General features: G+C 46.8%; 1 protein-coding gene across 1 annotated transcript in view; it reads left to right on the top strand.

Moving 5' to 3' along the window:
- The window catches only part of RUNX2 (RUNX family transcription factor 2), a 358,942-nt gene extending 346,869 nt beyond the window's left edge, over window positions 1-12,073 (top strand). The window contains exon 8 of the mRNA XM_060110997.1: window positions 11,735-12,073. Coding sequence (XP_059966980.1) covers window positions 11,735-11,964 — 230 coding nt within the window. The 3' untranslated portion in view covers window positions 11,965-12,073. The remainder of the gene's footprint in view (window positions 1-11,734) is intronic.
- Window positions 12,074-20,544: the final 8,471 nt, after the last annotated feature.

The following is a 20,544-nucleotide window of genomic DNA, read 5'->3' as shown; positions in this document are numbered from 1 at the left end:
AACCCCACGTCAACATCCTGTCATTATCCAGGCTGGCGCCACATGTGTGCTGTGCTCGAGGGGACTCTCTGAGCTGGTCCTGGGTGTCTCGGGAGGTTCTGTCTGCCCTGTTCCCTGCCCTGAGTGACCAGGATGGAAGGGCTCCCTGAAAAGAGCAGCTTTTCTCTCCAGGCTCCCCTGGCCTCAGGCGCACCCCTGACTGAGCTTCCCTGCTTCTCACCTTCAGCACCCTTGTCCTCCTTCCATGATCACGAAGGCTGAACTATCCTTCTTGAGCCAAATCATCGCCCAGCTCCCCTCCCATGCCCAGGTTTGCTGGAGGGTCTTTCCACTGGCTTCATTATTCACTCATATCAGGGCAGAAGTAAATTAAAAAAAAATAATGCTGCTGAGTTTTCAAAATATGTGTCCCTTGAGCTTCAGACGAGTCTTTATTGACTCTTATTTAGCACCTTGTTCAAGACCTGTGTTGTCCAGGACAGTAGGCCCTAGGCACACATGGCTATTTAAATTTAATTGAAATTAATTACAGTTAGATAAAATGTAAAATTCAATTCCTTAGCTGAACTACTCATACTTCAAGGACTCAAGAGTGGTAAGTTGATAGTGCACAGAGAAATTTCCATCATTGTAGAAAGTTCAAAGGTTCTATTGAGTTATATCACAATTTCTTTGAACTATCCATGTATGTATGTATCTATCTTTTAGTTTCCCAACCCACAGAAGATTAGGAATAGCAAATTAAGGGCCAAGGAAATGATGACAACACACAACTTGATATAAAACGAGGAGATGAAATAATTAGAAAGCAAAACACTCATCCACTGAAAAAAATCTGGATTGCCTACTCCTTGTTTTTTCTTTCTAAGTTGTATAACTGTAATTTTATATGTAAAGGGTGATGAAAGAAAGAAAGAAAAAAGAAAGGAAGAAAAGAAGGAAGGAAGGAAGAAAGAAAAGAAAGAAAGAAACTCCTGTCATTTTAAAAGCTCCTTTTTGCAGATGAGTTTATACTGACCTTTCTTTCTATTCCTTTTCATGCTGATATAATTTGCTTTTCAATTCTGTCCCTTGATACTATATGATTCTGGATAAGTCATCTGAACTTTTTAAATGCCTCAGTCAGAAGGTGAAAAAGATACAGAACTAATACAGACAAAACCGTGGGTGGCATAAATTGTATCAGCAATTTGCCTGAGAACCAGTACAAAGGTTTTGAGAGCTTATTGAAGCAAGAAAGGACCAGGGGGGATTTGATAAAGCCATATGATTTCTCTTTTTTCCTCATTCTCTTTCCTGTCTCCCACTCAAAACCCATAATGAATTCTCTTCTTACCTTCATACCTGGTGAAAAACACAGAAGCCAAGCAGTATTAAGTTTAAATATTTCCTTAGAGAAATAATTCAATTCTGGTAGTAAAAAAAAAAAATTATGTCAGAACAGGTGAGGAAGAAATTAAGTTCTTTGTAGAACACTCCAGGGCTTGGCATTCATAATTCTTCTAGGTGATGAAAGGAGTTCTGTGAAGGAAAGGGGAGACATATATCTAAACTTCTTTTTAAGAAGTTAGGTCAGAAACCCCTTATTTATTTATTTATTTATTTATGGCTGCGCTGGGTCTTCGTTGCTGCGTGCGGGCTTTCTCTAGTTGCGGTGAGCAGGGACTACTCTTCTTTGTGGTGCGCGGGCTTCTCATTGTGGTGGCTTCTTTTGTTGCAGAGCATGGGCTGTAGGCATGCGGGCTTCAGTAGTTGTGGCTTGCGGGCTCTAGGGCACAGGCTCAGTAGTTGTGGCGCATGGACTTAGTTGCTCCGCGGCATGTGGGATCTTCCCGGACCAGGGGTCAAACCTGTGTCCCCTGCATTGGCAGGCAGATTCTTAACCACTGCACCACCAGGGAAGCCCAGAAACCCCTACTTTAAACATGATGTCAAAGACAGAGTCCAAGGTCATTGAGACAGGACAGGACAAGGTAGTGGGGAAAAACATGGCATTTGGAAACAGGCAAATCTTGGTCGAGTTCCAGCTCTAGCACTTATTAGCTCTGATACCCTGTCTAAGTAACTTAGGCCCTCTGTGTCTTAGTTCACTGATTTGAAAAATACAAAGAGGGTTGGTGAGAGTACCTACCATGCAGGGCCATTACAAGGGTTTAGTGAAACAATTAAGGTAATGCTAGCTGTTGTAACAGTTAAGTGCAAAATTCCAGTGGTTTCATATAATTAAAGTTTATTTCTTGCCCATGTAATAGACTCAACAGGGAAGCAGGAGGCCTTCCTCCACGTGGTGACTCAGGGGTCCAGGCTTCCGTCCTGTGACTCCCCCACCTCCTAGAAACTCCAAGTCCTCTGACTTCAGGTGGCAAAGGAGAAAGAGGGAGTGGAGAAGCCCTGCTGTTCCTTAAAATCCTTACAGGTGAGATGCATCCACTTTCATCATGTTACATTGATGAGAACCAGTCCCATGGCCTTACCTGGGTACAAGGAGAGCTGAGAAATGTAGTCCCAGCTTAGCAGCCCCTCTGAGCAATAACTCCACACTCTCTAAGGGGTGCCAAATGTTTCTGGCCAACAGTTGGCCATTTTGCCACAAGGCTCAATAAGTGGTAGCCATGCTTATGTTATTTGGTATGAAACACACAGCCTGGTGAGCAGTGAGTGATTTTCTTGGAGAAAACTGTGTGCTGTAAAATGCTAAAGGATAAGGGAGAAAATGCAAAACACAGGTGATAAAACTAGATGAGTGAACTAGTTTATAAGGTTCTATAGTATCTTGGACCATGTTTTATTTGATCCTATTGGAAACCAAAGAGGGTAATGTTTTCATAATCCATCAAACAAATATTTATTAGAGTGGTTATAGGCAAGACACTGGGCTAGGCTTTGGGTGTGGACTGAGAAAGGGGTACAAAGATGAGTAAAGCTTGGACTTGCCTTCAAAGAGTTGATGTTAGGGGAGGGATGCACATATTCAAAGAACCACGAAGACAGGCAGTATGGGCAGTGTCCCAAGAAGTGCAAAGTGCTATGGGATTTGAGAAAGGGAGAGTTGGTCTCCATCCAGCCTGATTCAGAGAACATTCCAGACACACAGAGTGTGAGTCTGTCCTTATCCATTTTCCCCTTGAGACCATCTCTACTGACTCCACAAAACCCCCAACTTTGTTCTCAGATGTCCCATCTGATCCATCCCTGCTCTCATAGCTCAGAGTCCTTTCCTGCTCTGGGTCCTTGGCTCATCCCTCCTCCTGGTCAGGACCTGGGTTTCCAGACTCCACAACCTGCACTGGGTCTCTCCTCATGGCAGCTCTCAAGAGCTCCATTCCAGGGGGTGGTACCTCCTAGGTATGGCCCGGTGTCCCAGATGCCACACAACCTCCTTGACTCTTTTCTGTCTTGGGGTTGTGGGGATGGGCCACTTCATGGATAAAATTGCATTTGAATTAGGTCCGGAAGGATGCACCGAATTTTGTTAAGTAGAGGTGAGGCTTTTGTGTCCGTCATGCTTGACTCAACAAAAAGGTCCTTTGTTATTATTTTCTCAATGTAACTACCATCTTTTCAGTGTCATCTATGTTTTTGGAAAGGCTGTTATAGATCAGGCTTCGTATTGACGGCCAAGGACACTGAGATGAATAAGATACAGCAACTCCTGTAATGTAGGCAGGGCAGTTGGTATCGCACCCATTTTATGGATAAGGGAGATTGAGGCTGGGAGAGGTCATGTGCCTTTCCCATGGTTAAGTAGGATAGACAGGATTCCTCTCCAGTTCTCCTTAGTCCTAGCCCAGTGCTCCTTTACTACATCGAAAAATACCATGGAGGGTCAAATGAAGGAACTGAATTTTATCAAATTCAATTGCGTTCAGTAAGACATAATTTCTTGTGAGAAGATTTGCAGTGTAATAGGGCATGCTTGAAAGTTAGATTGTAAAACCTTCAGCAATCAAATAACTAAACCTCTCAATCACTATTTGCTACATAACTGAAGGATGACATTGATGAATTAATGGGTGCACGATGCCCTGCTAATTCCTCTAATCGGAGGGTGTAGGCAAGTCCATACCCTGTCCATTCCAAAGCAGGTACTGACTGGCACTCTAGGCTGTGGTGTTGGGGACATGAAGTCCTCAGCTTTTGCTCTTTTGGATCCTTATCTTCCCCAGGAGCCAAGATCTGAAACACCTGGTGAAAGTGTACCTGGCTCAGGTTAGCTGAAACTGACATATTATTTCAGTTCTACTATTACTCCTTCCTCTCCAGGTTGTTGGGGACGGGTGGCAGGAGGGAGGGGCCCTCCTTGTGAGACCACAGTAGAAGGTTTCACTCAAGAGTGAAGAGGGGGCTTCCCTGGTGGCGCAGTGGTTGAGAGTCTGCCTGCTGATGCAGGGGATGTGGGTTCGTGCCCCGGTCCGGGAAGATCCCACATGCCGCGGAGCGGCTGGGCCCGTGAACCATGGGCACTGAGTCTGCGTGTCCGGAGCCTGTGCTCCGCAATGGGAGAGGCCACAACAGTGAGAGGCCTGCGTATCGAAAAAAAAAAAAAAAAAAAAAGAGTGAAGAGGGATTTAAAGAGAGGGAGGGATTTGAAAGCAGGGTGGTTTGATAGAGCAGAAGAAACGGGTCATCCTAAGTACAGGGGACAACTTTGAAAAGGACAGAGCTGTGAAACCAGTGGAAGGAATGGAGGCAGGAAGTGGGGAGCATGTTTGGGGTATTTATTGTGTGATAACTACAAGGCCTTAAACACGAGCAAAATATTTGGAGCTACTGATAGCAATGCTGAGCGGTCATGGGTCGGGGAAAGAATTCAGAGATGTGGTGTCTGAGATGAAAAATGATCAAGTTCTCTGCTGTCCCGGGGCTCAGAACCTGTCTTATGTGCGGAAACACAACCCTTCCCTGGTTTAAAAAAATGTTGTGCTTTCCTATTTGGGACCAAGCTGCAGCCCTTTCACCCCTGGAGATTGGGACCAGGAGGTATGAAAGAAGTGCAGTCAGTTCTGGCCATGAGCACTTTCTGAAAAGACTGCTTTTCTTAAATGCCCCATATTTTGAAAGGTAACAAAATTCTATATCTGAGATTAGAAAAATAAATGAGAAGGAAAACACATTCAACAGAATGTAGCTCACATGGCTGTTGGGAGGTGGCGTCTTAACTTTGAGTCCCCCAAGGGTGGGGCCTCCTCCATCTGAGTAAGTGATGGCTTCGGTTAAAACAATGGACAAATGCACGACTGATGGGGAAGGAAACTCATCTTCTGGATGCACTGAAGAAATGGGAAGTTGAAACAGGGTGCTTGTCTCAGATCAGACTTTGGGGGCCGTGGTGCACCCCAAATCTCTGGAGGCTGAGTTTCCTGGTCTCTTCCTCTAGAGGGTGCAGGGGCAGCGTTAGCCTCGGCAGAGACAGGTGGCCAGGAAGGTGTTGGGGTGGCATGTGCATCCCTCAGGGTGAGCATTGGGAGGAAAGGAGATGCTTTCTCCTTTCTTTTGACACCGGTGGAGTCACCGTTTGCTGAGCTCCTGGTCTGTGCCAGGCAGGAGGGCACAGCTGTGAACCAAGCAGGCACCGCCCTCCCCACATGGTGCTTCCCTTGCAAGGGTGGGGGGAGAGACAATACATAAACAGATACATAATAGCTAATATAACATCTAACATAACAGTATGTTAGATGGTGGTACCTGATGGAGGAAATGTAGCGACCAAGAGGCCGAGGGAGTGCAGGACGGTGGTCAGGGGAGGCTGGGAGAGAAGGAGACATTTAAAGCAGATGCCAGAGCCGTGGCTCTCTGCGGGGGGCAAGAGGGCTCCCTGCGGTGGTCGGGGTGGGAAGAGCAGGTGCACAGGCCCTGGGGGTTTCCCTGCCAGGAGTGTTCTAGAAACTGCAAGGAGGCCGGTGTGGCTGGAGCTGAATGAGGGGGCGGAGAGTCACAGGGATGAGGTCAGAGAGGAACCCAGACTCTGGGCCTCACAGGCCAGGCCTCGAATGGGGGCTTTTCCTGTGAGACGGAGCCTCTGGAAGGTGAATGGAACCAGGCCAGGATCTGATGTAAGTGAAATGGGATCATGCCTTGTGGACTTGGGCTGAATGAAAATCTCGGAACGCACTGCTGAGAGTGTAGCACTGAATGAATGTTGGCTGCTGTTGCTATTACGCTTATTAAAACGTGGCAGGGAGAGAGGATCACCAAGTGGTAAACGGTTTCCTGTGACATGGGTGCTACACGCTGGTTCCCCTGACTTCTCACACACTGCTTCCGAAAAAACTCAAGGAAATCAGATAGTAAGTACGACTGGGGGTTCCTGGGCCTGAAGCTAGACGGGCAAGTGCCTGATTTTGTACTGAACTGCCTCCTGGGTGGAAAAAGCATGTTTTGAGCATCTCCTATATGTCAGGTGCTGAAGCAGAGGCTGGGGATAGAGTGATGAACAATATTGATGGGTTCCTGCCTCACGGGTGTTACTTAAGCCAAATCTCCCTCTGGGCGGGGTGTGCCCATTCAACACATGATCATGCAGGTAATTGTCTCACTCTAACAGTGATAAATTAAAGATCAGGGCAAGGTGCCTTGGGATGCACTGCAGGGGGCCTAAGCTGATCATCATCAACAGTGGCTTCTCTGAGGAAGGGATATTTATGCTGAGACAGGAAAAGGGGGAGGAAGGTGGCCTGGTGGAGAGCAAGGTGGGATGGGGCTCTCAGGGAGGGGGATGCACGTGCAAAGGCCCTGCGGCAGGAAGGAGGAAGTGAATGCCCAGTGCCTGGAGAGCAGAGAGCATGGGCAGAAGTGGGGGTGGATGAGCCCAAAGAGGTGGGTGGGGCCGCTCAGGTGGGACCTCTGGCATGTGGGGATTGGAGTCTTTATTCTGAGTGCAATGGGCGGTGCTAAAGGGCTTTCAACAAGGCAGTGACCTCTTCTGATTGACATTCAATCACCTTGGCTGAGCGTGGAAGGTGGCCTGGAGGGGGACCAGAGTGGGCTCCTGGCTGGTTAGGAGGCCCCTGCAGCATCCAACTGGCCAAATGGCTACACAGTGAGAACTGAGGTGTAACAGGAGGGTCTCCCCAAATATCAGCTCTACCCCCTGGCCTAAAAGCCCTCCTGGTTAATCCCTGGTTTGGCTCCTAGCCTTGTTAAGGTGTTCATTTCCAACCACCACCATTTGAACTAATGCTGTTTGTCCTTGATATAAAGATAATGGTCATTGGACTCAGCCTGGCTTGGAATGCCAATTCTGCCCCTTCCTATCTTTGTGGCTTGGATAAATCTCTCTGACTCCAATTTCTCATCTCCTAAACATGGGCAAAATTACACGTGGGAGGATTAAATGAAATAAAGATTAAGGGTCTGTCCCAACGCCTGTAGAGGTAGGCAATTCACCAAATACTAGTTTCAGACTATTCAAATGAATCATCTTCTAAGGAGAACTAGTCTCTTAGTTAATAGAATAGTTTCTATTCCACAAAAGCCCCTGAGAGAGAGAGTGAAAAACGTGATGGTGTGAGATATTGGAGACCATGACCTTTACCCTGGGCCTGGACAGCCCACTGGTGCTCTGAAAATTGAAAATATGGACAATGTCAACGAGATCTGAGTGAAAGGTGTTGAACAAATTCAAGATATAAAATAGTTTCTCTTTCTGTATAAACTGACTTCTAAGATTAATGAACACATTTAAAAAGGAACAAATACCAGAAAAATCGTAAATAGAAAAACGGTCCCTAAGTATAGTAAGATTGGGGCCTGTATTTCAACTCGTAGAGACTGTATATTTGAGTGTTTGCATATATGTATTTATCATTCATTCATTCATTCAGCGAATTATCGATTATGTCTTCTGTTGCTGACACAATGCTAGGTGCCATCTAACAGTGACAAGACTTGGCCCCCCATGTCTATTTCTTCCACAAGAGACTATAGACTTTCTGACTTGATTCCTCAGTTAGAAACCAAAGGGCAGAAATCTGGTTTTTTAATTGTTCCTTTCAAGTGTCAAGATTTAATTGTGCATATCATCAGCTCTTAAATTATGTTATCCTGAAAGTTTCTACTCAAACTCCTACCATTTAAACATTCAAATTTCAAATCCATTCAAAATTTTAATACTTTTAATGGTGGGTCCAAAGTAATTAATCTCATGAAGTTACAGAGGACGAAAATGTGGCTCAGAGCTGATTAAAAAGCAGACCAAAAAGACACACGTGGATACATCAAAACGTGTACCCCCAGGTCCACTGAGACTCATAATCCACATAAATCACTGGTTTCTAATCTTGAACATAAGACATGAGGTGGGGGTTATGTGTGTCCCACCATCCCCACAGTCACATACTTGTGCCAAGTATTCTATCCTGATGTCTCATCACCCCTGAAAAACATGCAATGGTCAGAATCATGATACTACAGTAAATTTGCCAGGCAAATTGTGAAGTATGAGTCATGGTTCTATTTGTTCTGCAATTTTGAAAGTTGCAAAATTTTTTATCAATATAGAAACTGAAAAACTCTGAGTGTCACCACACGGGGACCCCTGACACTCCCACGTCAGACTGTTCTTCTCACCCGCCCCCTACAACTCTAGTCACGCTATGCTTCTGCCAGGAGTTACCCTCCTTCTTTTGTGCTCAGCAACCAGAAGCCTGCCTGCCCTAAGGCCCTTCCTTAGGAGCCTCACAGGCACCTTGCTCTTAGCCTGACCTCCCGCTCGCCTGCCAGGCAGGGAGCTTGTGGTCTTGGAGGCGCCATTTCTCGCATCACCCTCTCCTCCTACTATTCAGACTCTGGAGTCCAGCCCTCCCTGGACCCAGCTTTGCCCTTGCCAGCATCCCTGCCCTGAGGCTGGGATGTCCCCATCACTACTTCCCTGGACTTAGAACCAGGTTTTTGAAAACGGTTTCATACTAATGCACTAACATGTCACTCCTTCCAAGAAGGAGGTATTATCGTAAAGTGACCCTTGGTAGATAACACCTCAATCCAATGGCTTTCAAGTTGTGTTTCATGGAATTATTCCATGGATGTGACTGAGGGTGAACCCATCCCCATGGAGCCTGGAAGCCCTGCCCTCCACCTGGGCTCCGACCAGGGCCATGCTGCCTTCTGCTTTGGGACCACCCAGTGGGGTCAGTATTGGATGGGCTATGGAGCCAGACCACCCTGATTCAAACCCCAGCTTCACCATCTACCAGCTGCGTGATGTTGGGCAGGTCATTTAACCTCTCTGTGCCTCAGTTTTGTCATCTGGGAAATCTTGACAGTAACAGTACACTGTATCTGTCTTACAGTGTTGTTGTTGGACTAAATAAGTTAAAACATCTGGCACATAATAAATACTATTTAAGAATCTTCTATTATGATTTTATATGGGGCACTCTGCAAGGTTTCACACGAAGGAAGGTTTCCACTGCTTTATTAAAAAAAAAGGAAAAACAAACAAACAAAACCCCCAATTCCCACTACCTTCACTCAAAATATGAATAACTTATTGGAATTCTGCCACTGAGGGTAGGTTTCTTGGTGCCTCTCAAATCCTACCTACGTGCGGGGCTCAGCTGGCTTTGGATCTGCACGTAGCCTGGCTCAACCAGCTTAGATCCAGCGTTCACACTCAGAGTTGCTGACTTAGGGAGGGGGTTAAGTGCAGTGCCTGGGGCATTTTATTCATTCTATCACTCTATGAGGTTTCTAAAAAATTATATTAAATGAATGATATTATGCTCTATTCCTGATGCATGCTGACTAATAGCCAGTTGGCTTACAATGTGACAAGAGGCCACGTGAAGAAATGTTTCCTGATTTTCAAGGAGAGGTCAGATATTATTATCAAAGAACGCTGAGGCATGTGCTTCGTTAGAGAGCTTTGAAACCTCACACGTGGCCTTCATTTCAGTGTTTGAGGGGTAGGGTCATAAACTTCCTAGGAAACCTGAAAGTCTCTTCTGGTTCCAGAATAAGCATCTACATTGCGTTTTTTCAGATTCAGTGCTAATTGTGCTTTGACTGTGCATTTGGAATATAAGTGTAACTATCAGAGACATGGTGAGTATGGGAGAGGAATGTGGGCTTTGGAATTAGCGTCCCCCCGCCCCCTCCATACAGACTGCGATGCCCATCACAGGCTCCCAACTCAGAGCCTTTGCACTTGAGCCTTCTTGCCTTTGCTGGCCTCAGGTGCTCTTACCTGAGCCTGACTCCTCCTCCATGTCCCCAGGGGGCCTCCCATGCACACTGGCTCTCCCATCTCAGGACCTTGGCCTCCTGGCTCAAGGCAGAGTTGCTTACAACTAACAGCCTCTCCCTCCTGTGGGCTCCACAGTGCCCTGTGCTTACCCTGCACAGTGCTTGTCACCCTGCACAGCACTCGTCACCCTGCATAGTCGGCCTCCCCCGTACCCTTGTGAGGTCTCTGAAGGCTGAGCCTGTGCCTAGTTCCTTCTTGATTCTCCAGGGTCTGGCACAGGGCATGGCACATAGTAGGTGCTTAATAAAAGTTTGTGAGATGAATGAATAAACCAGCGCACTTTTCAGTTGTGAGTGGCCACATGCTATTGATCACTCGGGACACGTGTCGTAGCGAATTTCTTGTTAGAAAATCTTGAGGTCTTCAAACTCAGAAACCACGCTCTTTCTTCCCTCCCTTTTCACTATTTGTGCAAACTCAAGGTTCTAATCCCACGATAATGTGACTCTCATTTGCGGGAGTTAGAGTTGGGCTGGGGTTAGAACCCTCGGGAATTGTGCTGCCCCTGAACTGCTCCAAGAACATCTACTTGACCTTGACTGAGAAACAAGAATGGGAACGAGGCACATACTGTTTAACACCATCAGGGCGGTGTCTGCCCACCTCGGGGCTGTTGGCACACACCCCACACAGATCCCATACTCCACTACGATCTTCTAGTGGGGTCCAAAATATTCCATAGCATGAACGTAGGGTCATTTTATTATAGTCAGGGCTAGAACAAGGACGGACCCAATCTCTCCGTGTCTGGTTTTGATTTAGAGAGAAAGGGCGTGGTGTTTTCACAGGGTTTTACTGGATCTGAGAAATATTTGTTTTTTGGTGAATATGCTGCCATTTATACTGACCACGTGGCTTCATCGGTAGAACTCCAAACTCGTAAGGGTTGTTAGGTAGAACGGGAAGCAAATTTTAGGGAGCACGTATCAAATGCCCCCGTGACTTTTCTTTGGGTGTCACTCTTAAATTCCACAAGTGTTAGTATGTTAATCCTAAAGAAATTCCCGTAGCCTGTGGAAAGAGAGAATTTTCTCATACATCTCTATTTCTACTTAGAAGGGCATTGTGGTATTATTTTATTTGCAAAGTAAGATAGTAGCTAACATCTGAGTACTTACTACATGTCAGGCACAGTGCTGAGTGCCTTCACACAGATTATTTCATTGACTCTTGGCAATAATCAATCTATAAAAGATGAGAAAATGAAGATTCAGAGAGTCCAGGTGACTTATCTAAAGTTATGCAAGCAGAAGCTCACGGGGCTGAGATTTGAACCAACATTTGGCCCCAAAGCTTGAATATTTATTCCCTTTACACACACAGGCTCTCCTAATGAACATGGGGCAATTATCTCTATACTGTGGCCGCAGTCCCCAAGCAGCTTGGAGCTTTGGAAAATATTCTGAGAATTCTCACTCAGGTGGACCAGCAAATACTCCTTATTTTGTTTGAGAATTTTCCCCATTTCTTGCTCCTTTGTCTATTCAGCTTGGAGACCAACCTCAGGGAATGAAATCTCCCTCCACCTACAGCTCCTGTTCTCATCCATCGCTTTAAGACAGCAGCCGAGCTGCCATACGCAGCTTCACCTACCAGGACGGGTCCCTCTGGTTTCAACAGAAGGGGTGCCTGCCAGACTGTCGCCCTCCTCTGCTGCCCACCCCCCTCTCCTCCCAGTGAGGCTGGACCCAGGTACGTTCTTGAACCTGAAGCCTTAAATGGGCCATTTACAAGCAAAAGAGCCCTTCTGTGGAAGTCTCACGGTGAAGTTGCAAAGGATGTGCACCTTTCTGTCCCCCAAAACTCCCACGGTGGACACGCACAGCCAGGGGCCTTCTTGACATATTTTACTCTCATCTTTACCTCTGAAGAACTGAAGGGAGAAATCATAGGAGTTGGAAATTCCGACGAACCATCGGCTGTCAGTTGTGGTGCTGAGGCTGAGTGAGTCTTGTTCTCAGAAGATGGTGAGAGACTGTGGACCGAGGCTGCCAATCAACCTTCATCTGGGGAGGAGGATTTAGTTCCATCGTCACCTTGGGAAGGAAAAAGAGGCAGTTAGGAAAAAGTGAATGGCGGGGATGCACTTTTATTTCCTTAAAAGCATTCTGTATCCAAAGAGGCACGCGGCCAGGGTCTCAGGCAACCTCGGTGGACTTTGAAAGTTTTCACTGGGGAAGGAGAGGGAGGGCAGAGCAGGGGAAAACCCACCTGGGACAGGAGTGAAGTTTGAGCTGGTAAAAAGTTGTTGATCTTTGTCAGGTTCCAACTTTTGACAGCTACTAAATAAGGCACCGGAGAAAATAGCTTCAGTTTTATAATTTGGAAGGGGAAAGGGAAAATTCATCAGGGCTAAAGGCACACAAAGGGCACGAGGGGCTTTCCTGGGCCTGTACTGAGGCTTCTAGCAGTGACTCATTAAGTCTGGGTGTATGGAGAGATTTGGGGTCCTGCAAGGACAAAAAAGACGCATTTCCTGCCCTCTGAGCTTGGGCACTCGCTATGACAAGCTTAAGGCAAAGCCTGTCAGGACATCGCCTCTATGCAGCAGCCCCATCTACTGGATTCTTGCATGGAAAACAGTAGCCCAAAGGCCCTCTGCTGCCTTAGTCTCTTCAGAGGTTTTTCTCTTAGCACAGGGAGATCAGCTCAGGTGCTTTGTGACCACCTAGAGGGGTGGGATAGGGAGGGTGGGAGGGAGGGAGACGCAAGAGGGAAGAGATATGGGAACAGATGCATATGTATAACTGATTCACTTTGTTATAAAGCAGAAACTAATGCACCATTGTAAAGCAATTATACTCCAATAAAGATGTAAAAAACAACAACAACAACAAAAACCCATATTCTGATGTTGGCCAAGGCAATCTCCCCTGCCCTCTGCACCATGCCCTTGATCAAGATGAACATTTCTCTAAATGCACACACACCCAAGAAAGATAAGACACAGACCCACGAGAGATGAATGAATTGAGGATGGAGCAGCATCAAATTTTTGGGCTTCAGAAGACAGAATGGTTTCCCTAGTGGGGGATTGAGGGCCAGAGAAGAGGAGTTATTTGCTGAAGACACACAGCTAGTAAAAGGCAGCCCTGGTGCTGAAACCCCCTCTCTGATGCCCATGTGAGTGCTTCTTCACCTGTGACAAAGTGACTTGTAAATATTCAGGGTGGCTGAATCTCGAGAGAGGCTCTGGTCGTAGAAACCACAGCACCAGTCTAGGAGGGAGGTGGTCCTTTAGGCTGTTTCTCTCTCAAAGTCTCCAGGTCCTTGGGGTCCCACAGACTCGGAGTCCATGCAGAGCCTGGGTGACGTGTGAAGTACCTCCAAGCCCTGCCCACTCACAGGGTCTGGACTCTTTCTTGTCAAAGTCACTGCTTCTAGACCAGTGTTGCCCAGTAGAAATTCCTGCAATGATAGAAATGGTCTATATCTGCACGGTCCAGTATGGTAGCCACCAGCCACAAGTGATTACCTAGCACTTGAAATGTGGCTGGTACGAATGAGAAACTGAATTGTAGAGTTTAATTTTAATTAATTAAATATCCACATGTATTTACCTAATGGACAACGTAGTTTTAGAAGGGCCTGTTGACATGTGTCCGTCCTTTGGCTAACAAGGCATAGTTTCCTTGTTTGGTGTAACCTGGTAATTATCAGGTGTGTGTGGAGAGGATGGGGCCCAGGATGGGACAAAGCAGCTCGAACAAACAGCACAGGAAGCAAAACTCTGGGGTTGTAATATGGAATCTTGCTTCTACTCCAGAGAAGCTGCTCGGGTTTGGGAGAGGCCTAACTCCTGAGACTCTGTTTCCTTACCTGTAAAATGGGACAGGTTGGTGGGTTCTGCCCCTTTTGCCACTAAGGAGCCTTTTCATCATTTTTTCCCCTTAGACTCCTTGTTTAGAAAAGAAAAGTTCATCAGTGCTACAAACAGCATTCATTAAGTAGTAATTGCTGCATTTAAAAATTATATACTGGGCTTCCCTGGTGGGGCAGTGGTTGAGAGCCCGCCTGCCGATGCAGGGGACACGGGTTCGTGCCCTGGTCCAGGAGGATCCCACGTGCCGTGGAGTGACTGGGCCCGTGAGCCATGGCCGCTGAGCCTGCGCGTCTGAAGCCTGTGCTCCGCAACGGGAGAGGCCACAACAGTGAGAGGCCCGTGTACCGAAAAAATAAATAAATAAAATAAAATAAAATAAAATAAAATAAAAGAGTGTCTCTAGTACCCTCATTACTGCCTGCCAGGCTGTTTAAGGGGCTCAGTGACCCAGGTTAGAATCCAGATAGGATGCTCTCTGAATCCCATCCGGGTCCCAGAGTTCTGAGTCTAAGGAGGCTTTGACAGGAGGATCTGGAGGTCGGGTGGGTGATCTGGTGCAGCACTTCTTGTGGAGCCCCAGGCCTTGCTGGCGGGGAGGGTGGTGAAACGCAGATGGGAACGCCGTGCAGGAGGATTTCATCCAATTTCCCCTTCTGTTTAGGGCACCGCTTGGGGGCCGCGGGAGATGCTAGAGCCATTGGTCCAGAGCTGCTACCAGCGACCACCTCAGGCCATCTTCCCTCCCCTGCAGCCACCACCTCTACCAGCAGGGGACAGAGCATGAGGCGAAGGGCCATTTGCTTCCCAGCAGGCGACCCTCCAAGGCTTGTGGAAGTGCCACAGAGAGGGTGGGAGGAGGAGACCCAGAGCAATGGGGCGGAACTTGAGACAGATTTCCACAGGCAGCTGTAGGGAAGCTCCTCCTCCCCTCTGAGGGTCTCTGAGAGCAGAATGGTTTCTTTGAAGGACAAACTCGCAGGATGAGCTAACATCTGTGCAGCACCTCTGTGCGCTGGCCTCCATTCCCTCATTGGATCCTTACCTCTGGCTGTTCTCTATGAGGGAGGAGATAGTAGCCCACCTTGTATGCAAGGAGGTGAAGGGCCCGGGAGGCCAGGGGGCCAGCTCAGGTTATGAAGTTATTTAGCTGGTAGATGACAGCTCTGGGATTCACATCCAGGACTGCCAATGACCTGAACCTGGGTGATAGGACAGAGCCCTCGAAGGAAGAACACAACCCGTGATGATCTGACCATCCTTACCCCTGTTACCTAGTACCAGATTGGCAAGGAGCTCCCGCTGGCTCTCTTTGGTACCCACATCATCTGTCCTTCACTGGTGGCTGCCAATCTGTATGTATAAGTTTCCATTCTTGAAAAATCTTTCTCAGGCTGTTTGATTTTATTCTCCCAAGAATGCCAGCAGGGAGATGAAGCCAACCTCTTTGTTCCCATTTTATGGATGCAATAAACTGAGGCCCAGGGAACAACATGACTTGGGCATTGGTTTCAGGGTTGGAGTGACTAAGTGAAAGGGAAATTTTCTGGCTGGTACATTGGCCCTTTTGACCAAAGGGACCAAAGCGTCCATCCTACAATGTCGGTACTCTTCTGACATACTTTTGGTGTTGATGTTGGTGGTAAAGAGGTTTTTGTTCACTCTAGTTTTGATAAGGAATCAGAGCTCCAATCTCAGCAATGTCTGTAGTGCTGACAGAGATTCCAAAATCTTTAGAGGCTTCCAAATTCTTGCGAGAACCAGATTTTCCCAGTGTTTGTGTGTGTCAGTGTGGGGTGTCTGCGTTTATCCTGTCTTTGAGAGACCTGGGAGAGGCCCCCTTCTCTCACAGCCAGGTGCAAGCTTCGATACGCTGCATTAATCAAAGCAGCTAGTAAGCATGAAGGTGCTTTTGAAAAATCACAGCACCCTGGGTCCAGGTGGGGACTGCAGTAACAGTAACCCATCTTGTCTGCTCAGGCTGGGGCTTGACAGAGAGTGGTCCATGGGACAGCTTGTATGGATGTTCTTATTTATTTTTAGATAAATATTAACTGAGCACCTACTATTTGCCAAACCTTGTCTCAGACACTTGCACGGTCATCATCCCTTTGAATAAGGCTCACGTTTAATTTGGGTTTTGTTTGGGAGCGTACTTGAGCATCTGGAATAAGATTAAAATAATCATAGCCCTCTCTTTTTCCCTTCTTAACTTTTCAGATTTTATTTCCCAGGAGATGGCGTTCAGTTGTTTGATGATGAAGGACTTTTTTTTTTTAACATTAAATGCTTGCCAAGGAGGTGTGTTCTATGGAGGGTGTACATCAGACTGGAATGAGATTCTGCGGTGAGGGCAGCTTAACCAGGGGGAGGGGACAGCAACATTAATAAACTGAGATCATAGAGGAACGGGGGTGGGGAGCTCAGGGCCTTTGTTGGAAAGATATTAATGAGGATCATGCTTACATTCTTAGCTGAAGAAACTATTTGATCTCCTGAGCATAGCTCTGATGTCTCTTATGATATGTATTAAATGTAAAACCCCCTTCCACTCAGAAAGTCATTTGTCAAATCAAGTGGTTGGAAGTTTCTATAAAGTCCTGGAGACTCAGAAAGAAAGATGGACATGGCTGGTCCATCAGCAGCTGTAGTGAGAATGTGATGTTATAAATGGGCTGGGGAAGGTTCTGGAGGCTGGGGATCTTCACAGCCAGATCAGAGCCTCTGAAGATTGTCTTTTGGGGTCTGAACTTCATGGTTTTGGTGGGCAAACATGGGGGATGGGAGAGACAATTACCCTGACATTAATAAAGGGCCTATTATGTGCCAGGAACAGAGCAGGGAGTTTTAAAAATCCATTTTCTCATCTAATGCGAACAATGATCTCATCAACCACGGGTCATGACTCCTCTTAAAGGGCCTGGTAGGGACAGGGGAGGAGGAGAAATAGGGCAGGAGGGGTAGAGCGGGCCTCACACTGCCTTTAGGGCCACTCTAACTCATGGACAAACAGAGAAAATGAGCCATGATTCACTGCCATTTTGGGGTGCTTCTAAAGGATATTCTGGACAAAACTATCTCCCCCACTGGACTAAAATTCCAAACAACTGGGCCACTAGTGACTCAGATTTGAAGCATGAACCACGCACAGATTCCAGAAGCCTCTGTTAAAATGCCCCCAAAATTCCCTGTGAGAGAAGAAAGGTGCTCCTGGCAACGTCACGTAATTATTTCTCAGGTTAATGGAAATCATGGGTGTTGGTTTAAATGAAAGGGATGGAGACCCAAAGTTTTTCTTAGATAGAGCTCACCTCTCTCTCTGGGCATCCAGATACCAGCAAAGACCAAGTTTCCTACCTGTAGCCTATGAAGTCTTTGTTGTTTTCTACAGGGGAAGTCCAGATAGTAGTTTACCTCTGTATTAGGTCCATCATGAAGGCAGCAGGCAGGGCTGATAATTTATAGGACGTTGGTTTGGCAGGGCCGTTGCCTGTCTTTGGGATGGCCTGGCAGTCGGAGGAGAAAGGGGAAGGGTAGTGAAGGTAGGAAAAGAAGACCCCGGCTCACCCGCTTGATCCTCATGGCCAACTGGACGGCTAAGGTACTCGAAGGGAATGTTGGGAAAACCAGACAAGAATCAGAAGCAAGCAACACCATCAGTTGGAGCCTGAAAGGAGTAAGTTCTTCCAGGGAAAAGTAAAAGGTGAGCAGTGATCTGGTAAACGTGATCCTGCACATGGACCGAGGTTAATACAATTTCTCAAGAGTTTCTCAGGCATCGTGTGAAGTGCTTTATATGGAATGTCTGATTTCCTCCTCAAAACTACCCTAAGAAGATACACTTGACACACACAGACACCTACACACTGTGTTTGTTGGTTTTTTGTGTTTTTTTGTTTGTTTGTTATTGTCTGTTAGCACCCACTAGAAAGTAAGCTTCCATATTTTACAAATGAGCAAACAGAAAATTTTCTGGTTTGTAGAATGAAGGAAGAAATATGACCAGTTACATCTTCACTAGGACCATACAATCTGAACAATCCAGTAGCTTATGAGAAACATGAATATGCCTGGTATTGAAACCAGAGGAAAAAATGTCTCTGTGAAATGTGTGGATGATCCACTATCACCAAGTTGCACAATTTTAAACCATATTATACCCAAATCTATACACCCAGATGAGGGCTGGGCTGTTAAGAAGACCACCTCTGACCAATATTAATGACATCATTACTGGAGCTTCTGGAGGGAGGTGGCTCTCACCTCCACTGGATGGGGTACTGGTCTGTAGAAGGAAATTCGTCCTCCCTGGAGATGGCAGCCGACTTTTCCAGTGGCACGGCCACAGCTAGAGATGTGCCTGTCCCCCGTGGTGGCCAATTATCATTCTGGGAAAATGGTTTTAATTCTTTGAAGGTTGAGTCAGGTCCGGTGAATAAAGTCAATGTTCAAACTGAACTTCTGATGGAGAAATGACAAGGCTAATGTTCTTTACAGCCCGTAAATCAATCCAGTTCCTAGAAAGAAGTTCCAAGGATGTTTTGGCTGTTTGGCTGTTTGGGCAGCAGCCTTGGAATAAATGTATATGGCTTCCCGAGATGACAGCTTTGGGGACAGCGTTCACTTGTAAGTGTAAGTTCTGATGTTTCAGAAGTAATCAGTTGTGTTATCTTGTGTGTCTTGATTTCCCAACTGAAATATAAAATCCTGAAAGCTGGGGGCCAGAGCAGAGGCATTAGCTTAACTCTGGTGGGTGGAAGTATTGCCTCATTTCATCCCTCCCCACCCCTTGTTTCTTTCAGCATCTTTCCCTCCGATGACAGGCAACTCCATTCTCTGAACAAAATCCTTGGAATCACACAACTCTTCTCTTCCTACCACCCTCCACGTCCAGTTGGTCAGGTAATTCTACTGCCTCTACCTTTAAAATACACCCGCAGAAAGAAGGCCTCTTGAAACTTCCACGGCTCCTATCCACTTCCTCCTTCCCCGCCACCTCCCCTGCCCTGGGTACTTGCAGCAGCTTCCTAGCTGGTCCCCTTGCCCACCCCACCCCCCAACTTTGCCTCCCGTGGTCTGTTCCTTGCCAAGCAGCCGTTTAGAAATCAGGTCACTCTTCTACCAAAATCCTCCAGTGGTTTTCGTGGTTGGCAGACTAATGGTCCCCAAATGTCCATGGCCTGATGCCTGGAGCCTGTGTGTTACCTCATGTGGTGAAAGGGATGCTGCAGATGTGATTAAGAGGATGGGCCTTGACATGGGGAAGGTACCCTGGGCGATCCGAGTGGGTTCAACCCTAATCCCACAAGTCCCTAAGAGTGAAGAAACCTGCCCGGCTGAGAACAGAGAGGTGGACTTGTGGGTATGGAAAGATGGTCAGAGGAATTCCAGGTGAGAAGGACCTGACACCCTGTTGCTGCCTTTGAAGGTAGAGACAAGGGGGCCAGGAGGCAGGGAGCGACGTCAGCCTCTGGAAGCTAGAAAAGAGGAGGCAAGGGATCCTCCCCTGGAGCCTCCAGGAAGGAACCCAGCCCCACTGACACCTTGATTTCAGCCCAGTGAGACCCATGTCCTACTCTGACCTCCAGAGCTGCAAGATGATACATTTGAAATATTTGAAGCCATAAAGTTTGCCTACAGCAATTTATTATAGAGCAATGAATAGAGATAAACCCAAATGATCTATCTGGTCCTGCCATCTTTCTGACATCATTTCCTTCTACCCTCCCACAGACCTTATTACAAACAGCGCCCCCTGCTGGCCCTTGTTTTCTGTCTCTCTCTTACCTGGCTTTGCTGTTCTTCAGAGTGGTCGCTACCACTTGATGCACACAGACACCTACACACTGATATTTATGTGCTTGTTCGTTTTTTATCTTTTTTTGTTTGTTATTGTCTGTTATCACCCACTAGAAAGTAGGCTCCAAGAAGGCAGGGATTTTCGCCTGTTTCCCCTCCCTCCCCCGCTTTCCTGGTATAGTGCCTAGAATATGGCACATAGCAGCTGTTCAAGGAATACTTTTTGAATGAATGATGGTATGAACAAGGTATTCATTGTCCTATGCTAGAAACAACCCCCTTGCTATAATGTACTCATTATTGTCTGCTTTGGTTGGACGTAAAATTAGCCCTCAAAAATCAGCTCCCCAAACAGGTGATTCATTTGGGACAACCTAAATTTTCTGCTTTAGACTATGATGAGACTCGCTGTTTGTATCCAAAAACCAGAATTAGAATAATGTTACCCCTGTCCCTACAAACTGCCGGGATGGTAACTTCTGCTCACAACACAGGACTTATTGTTCCAGCCCAGTGGCCCCTCACTGGCTTGGTGACCTTGGGCAAAACACTTTCCCCTCTGGGTGTTCACTTCCTCCTGTGTTAAAGGGGGAGTAGACGATGATTGCTTGGACCTCTTCCACCTCTAAGATTTTCAGCGCCCACTGATTCTGTCACTGCTTGGCTTATTCACGGTGGT

The sequence above is a fragment of the Mesoplodon densirostris genome, chromosome 10 (genome assembly GCF_025265405.1).
Source record: "Mesoplodon densirostris isolate mMesDen1 chromosome 10, mMesDen1 primary haplotype, whole genome shotgun sequence".
In the NCBI taxonomy this organism is placed as follows: Eukaryota; Metazoa; Chordata; class Mammalia; order Artiodactyla; family Ziphiidae; genus Mesoplodon; species Mesoplodon densirostris.
Note: the sequence above shows the minus strand (reverse complement) of the source record. Positions and strands in the feature narration are given on the sequence as shown.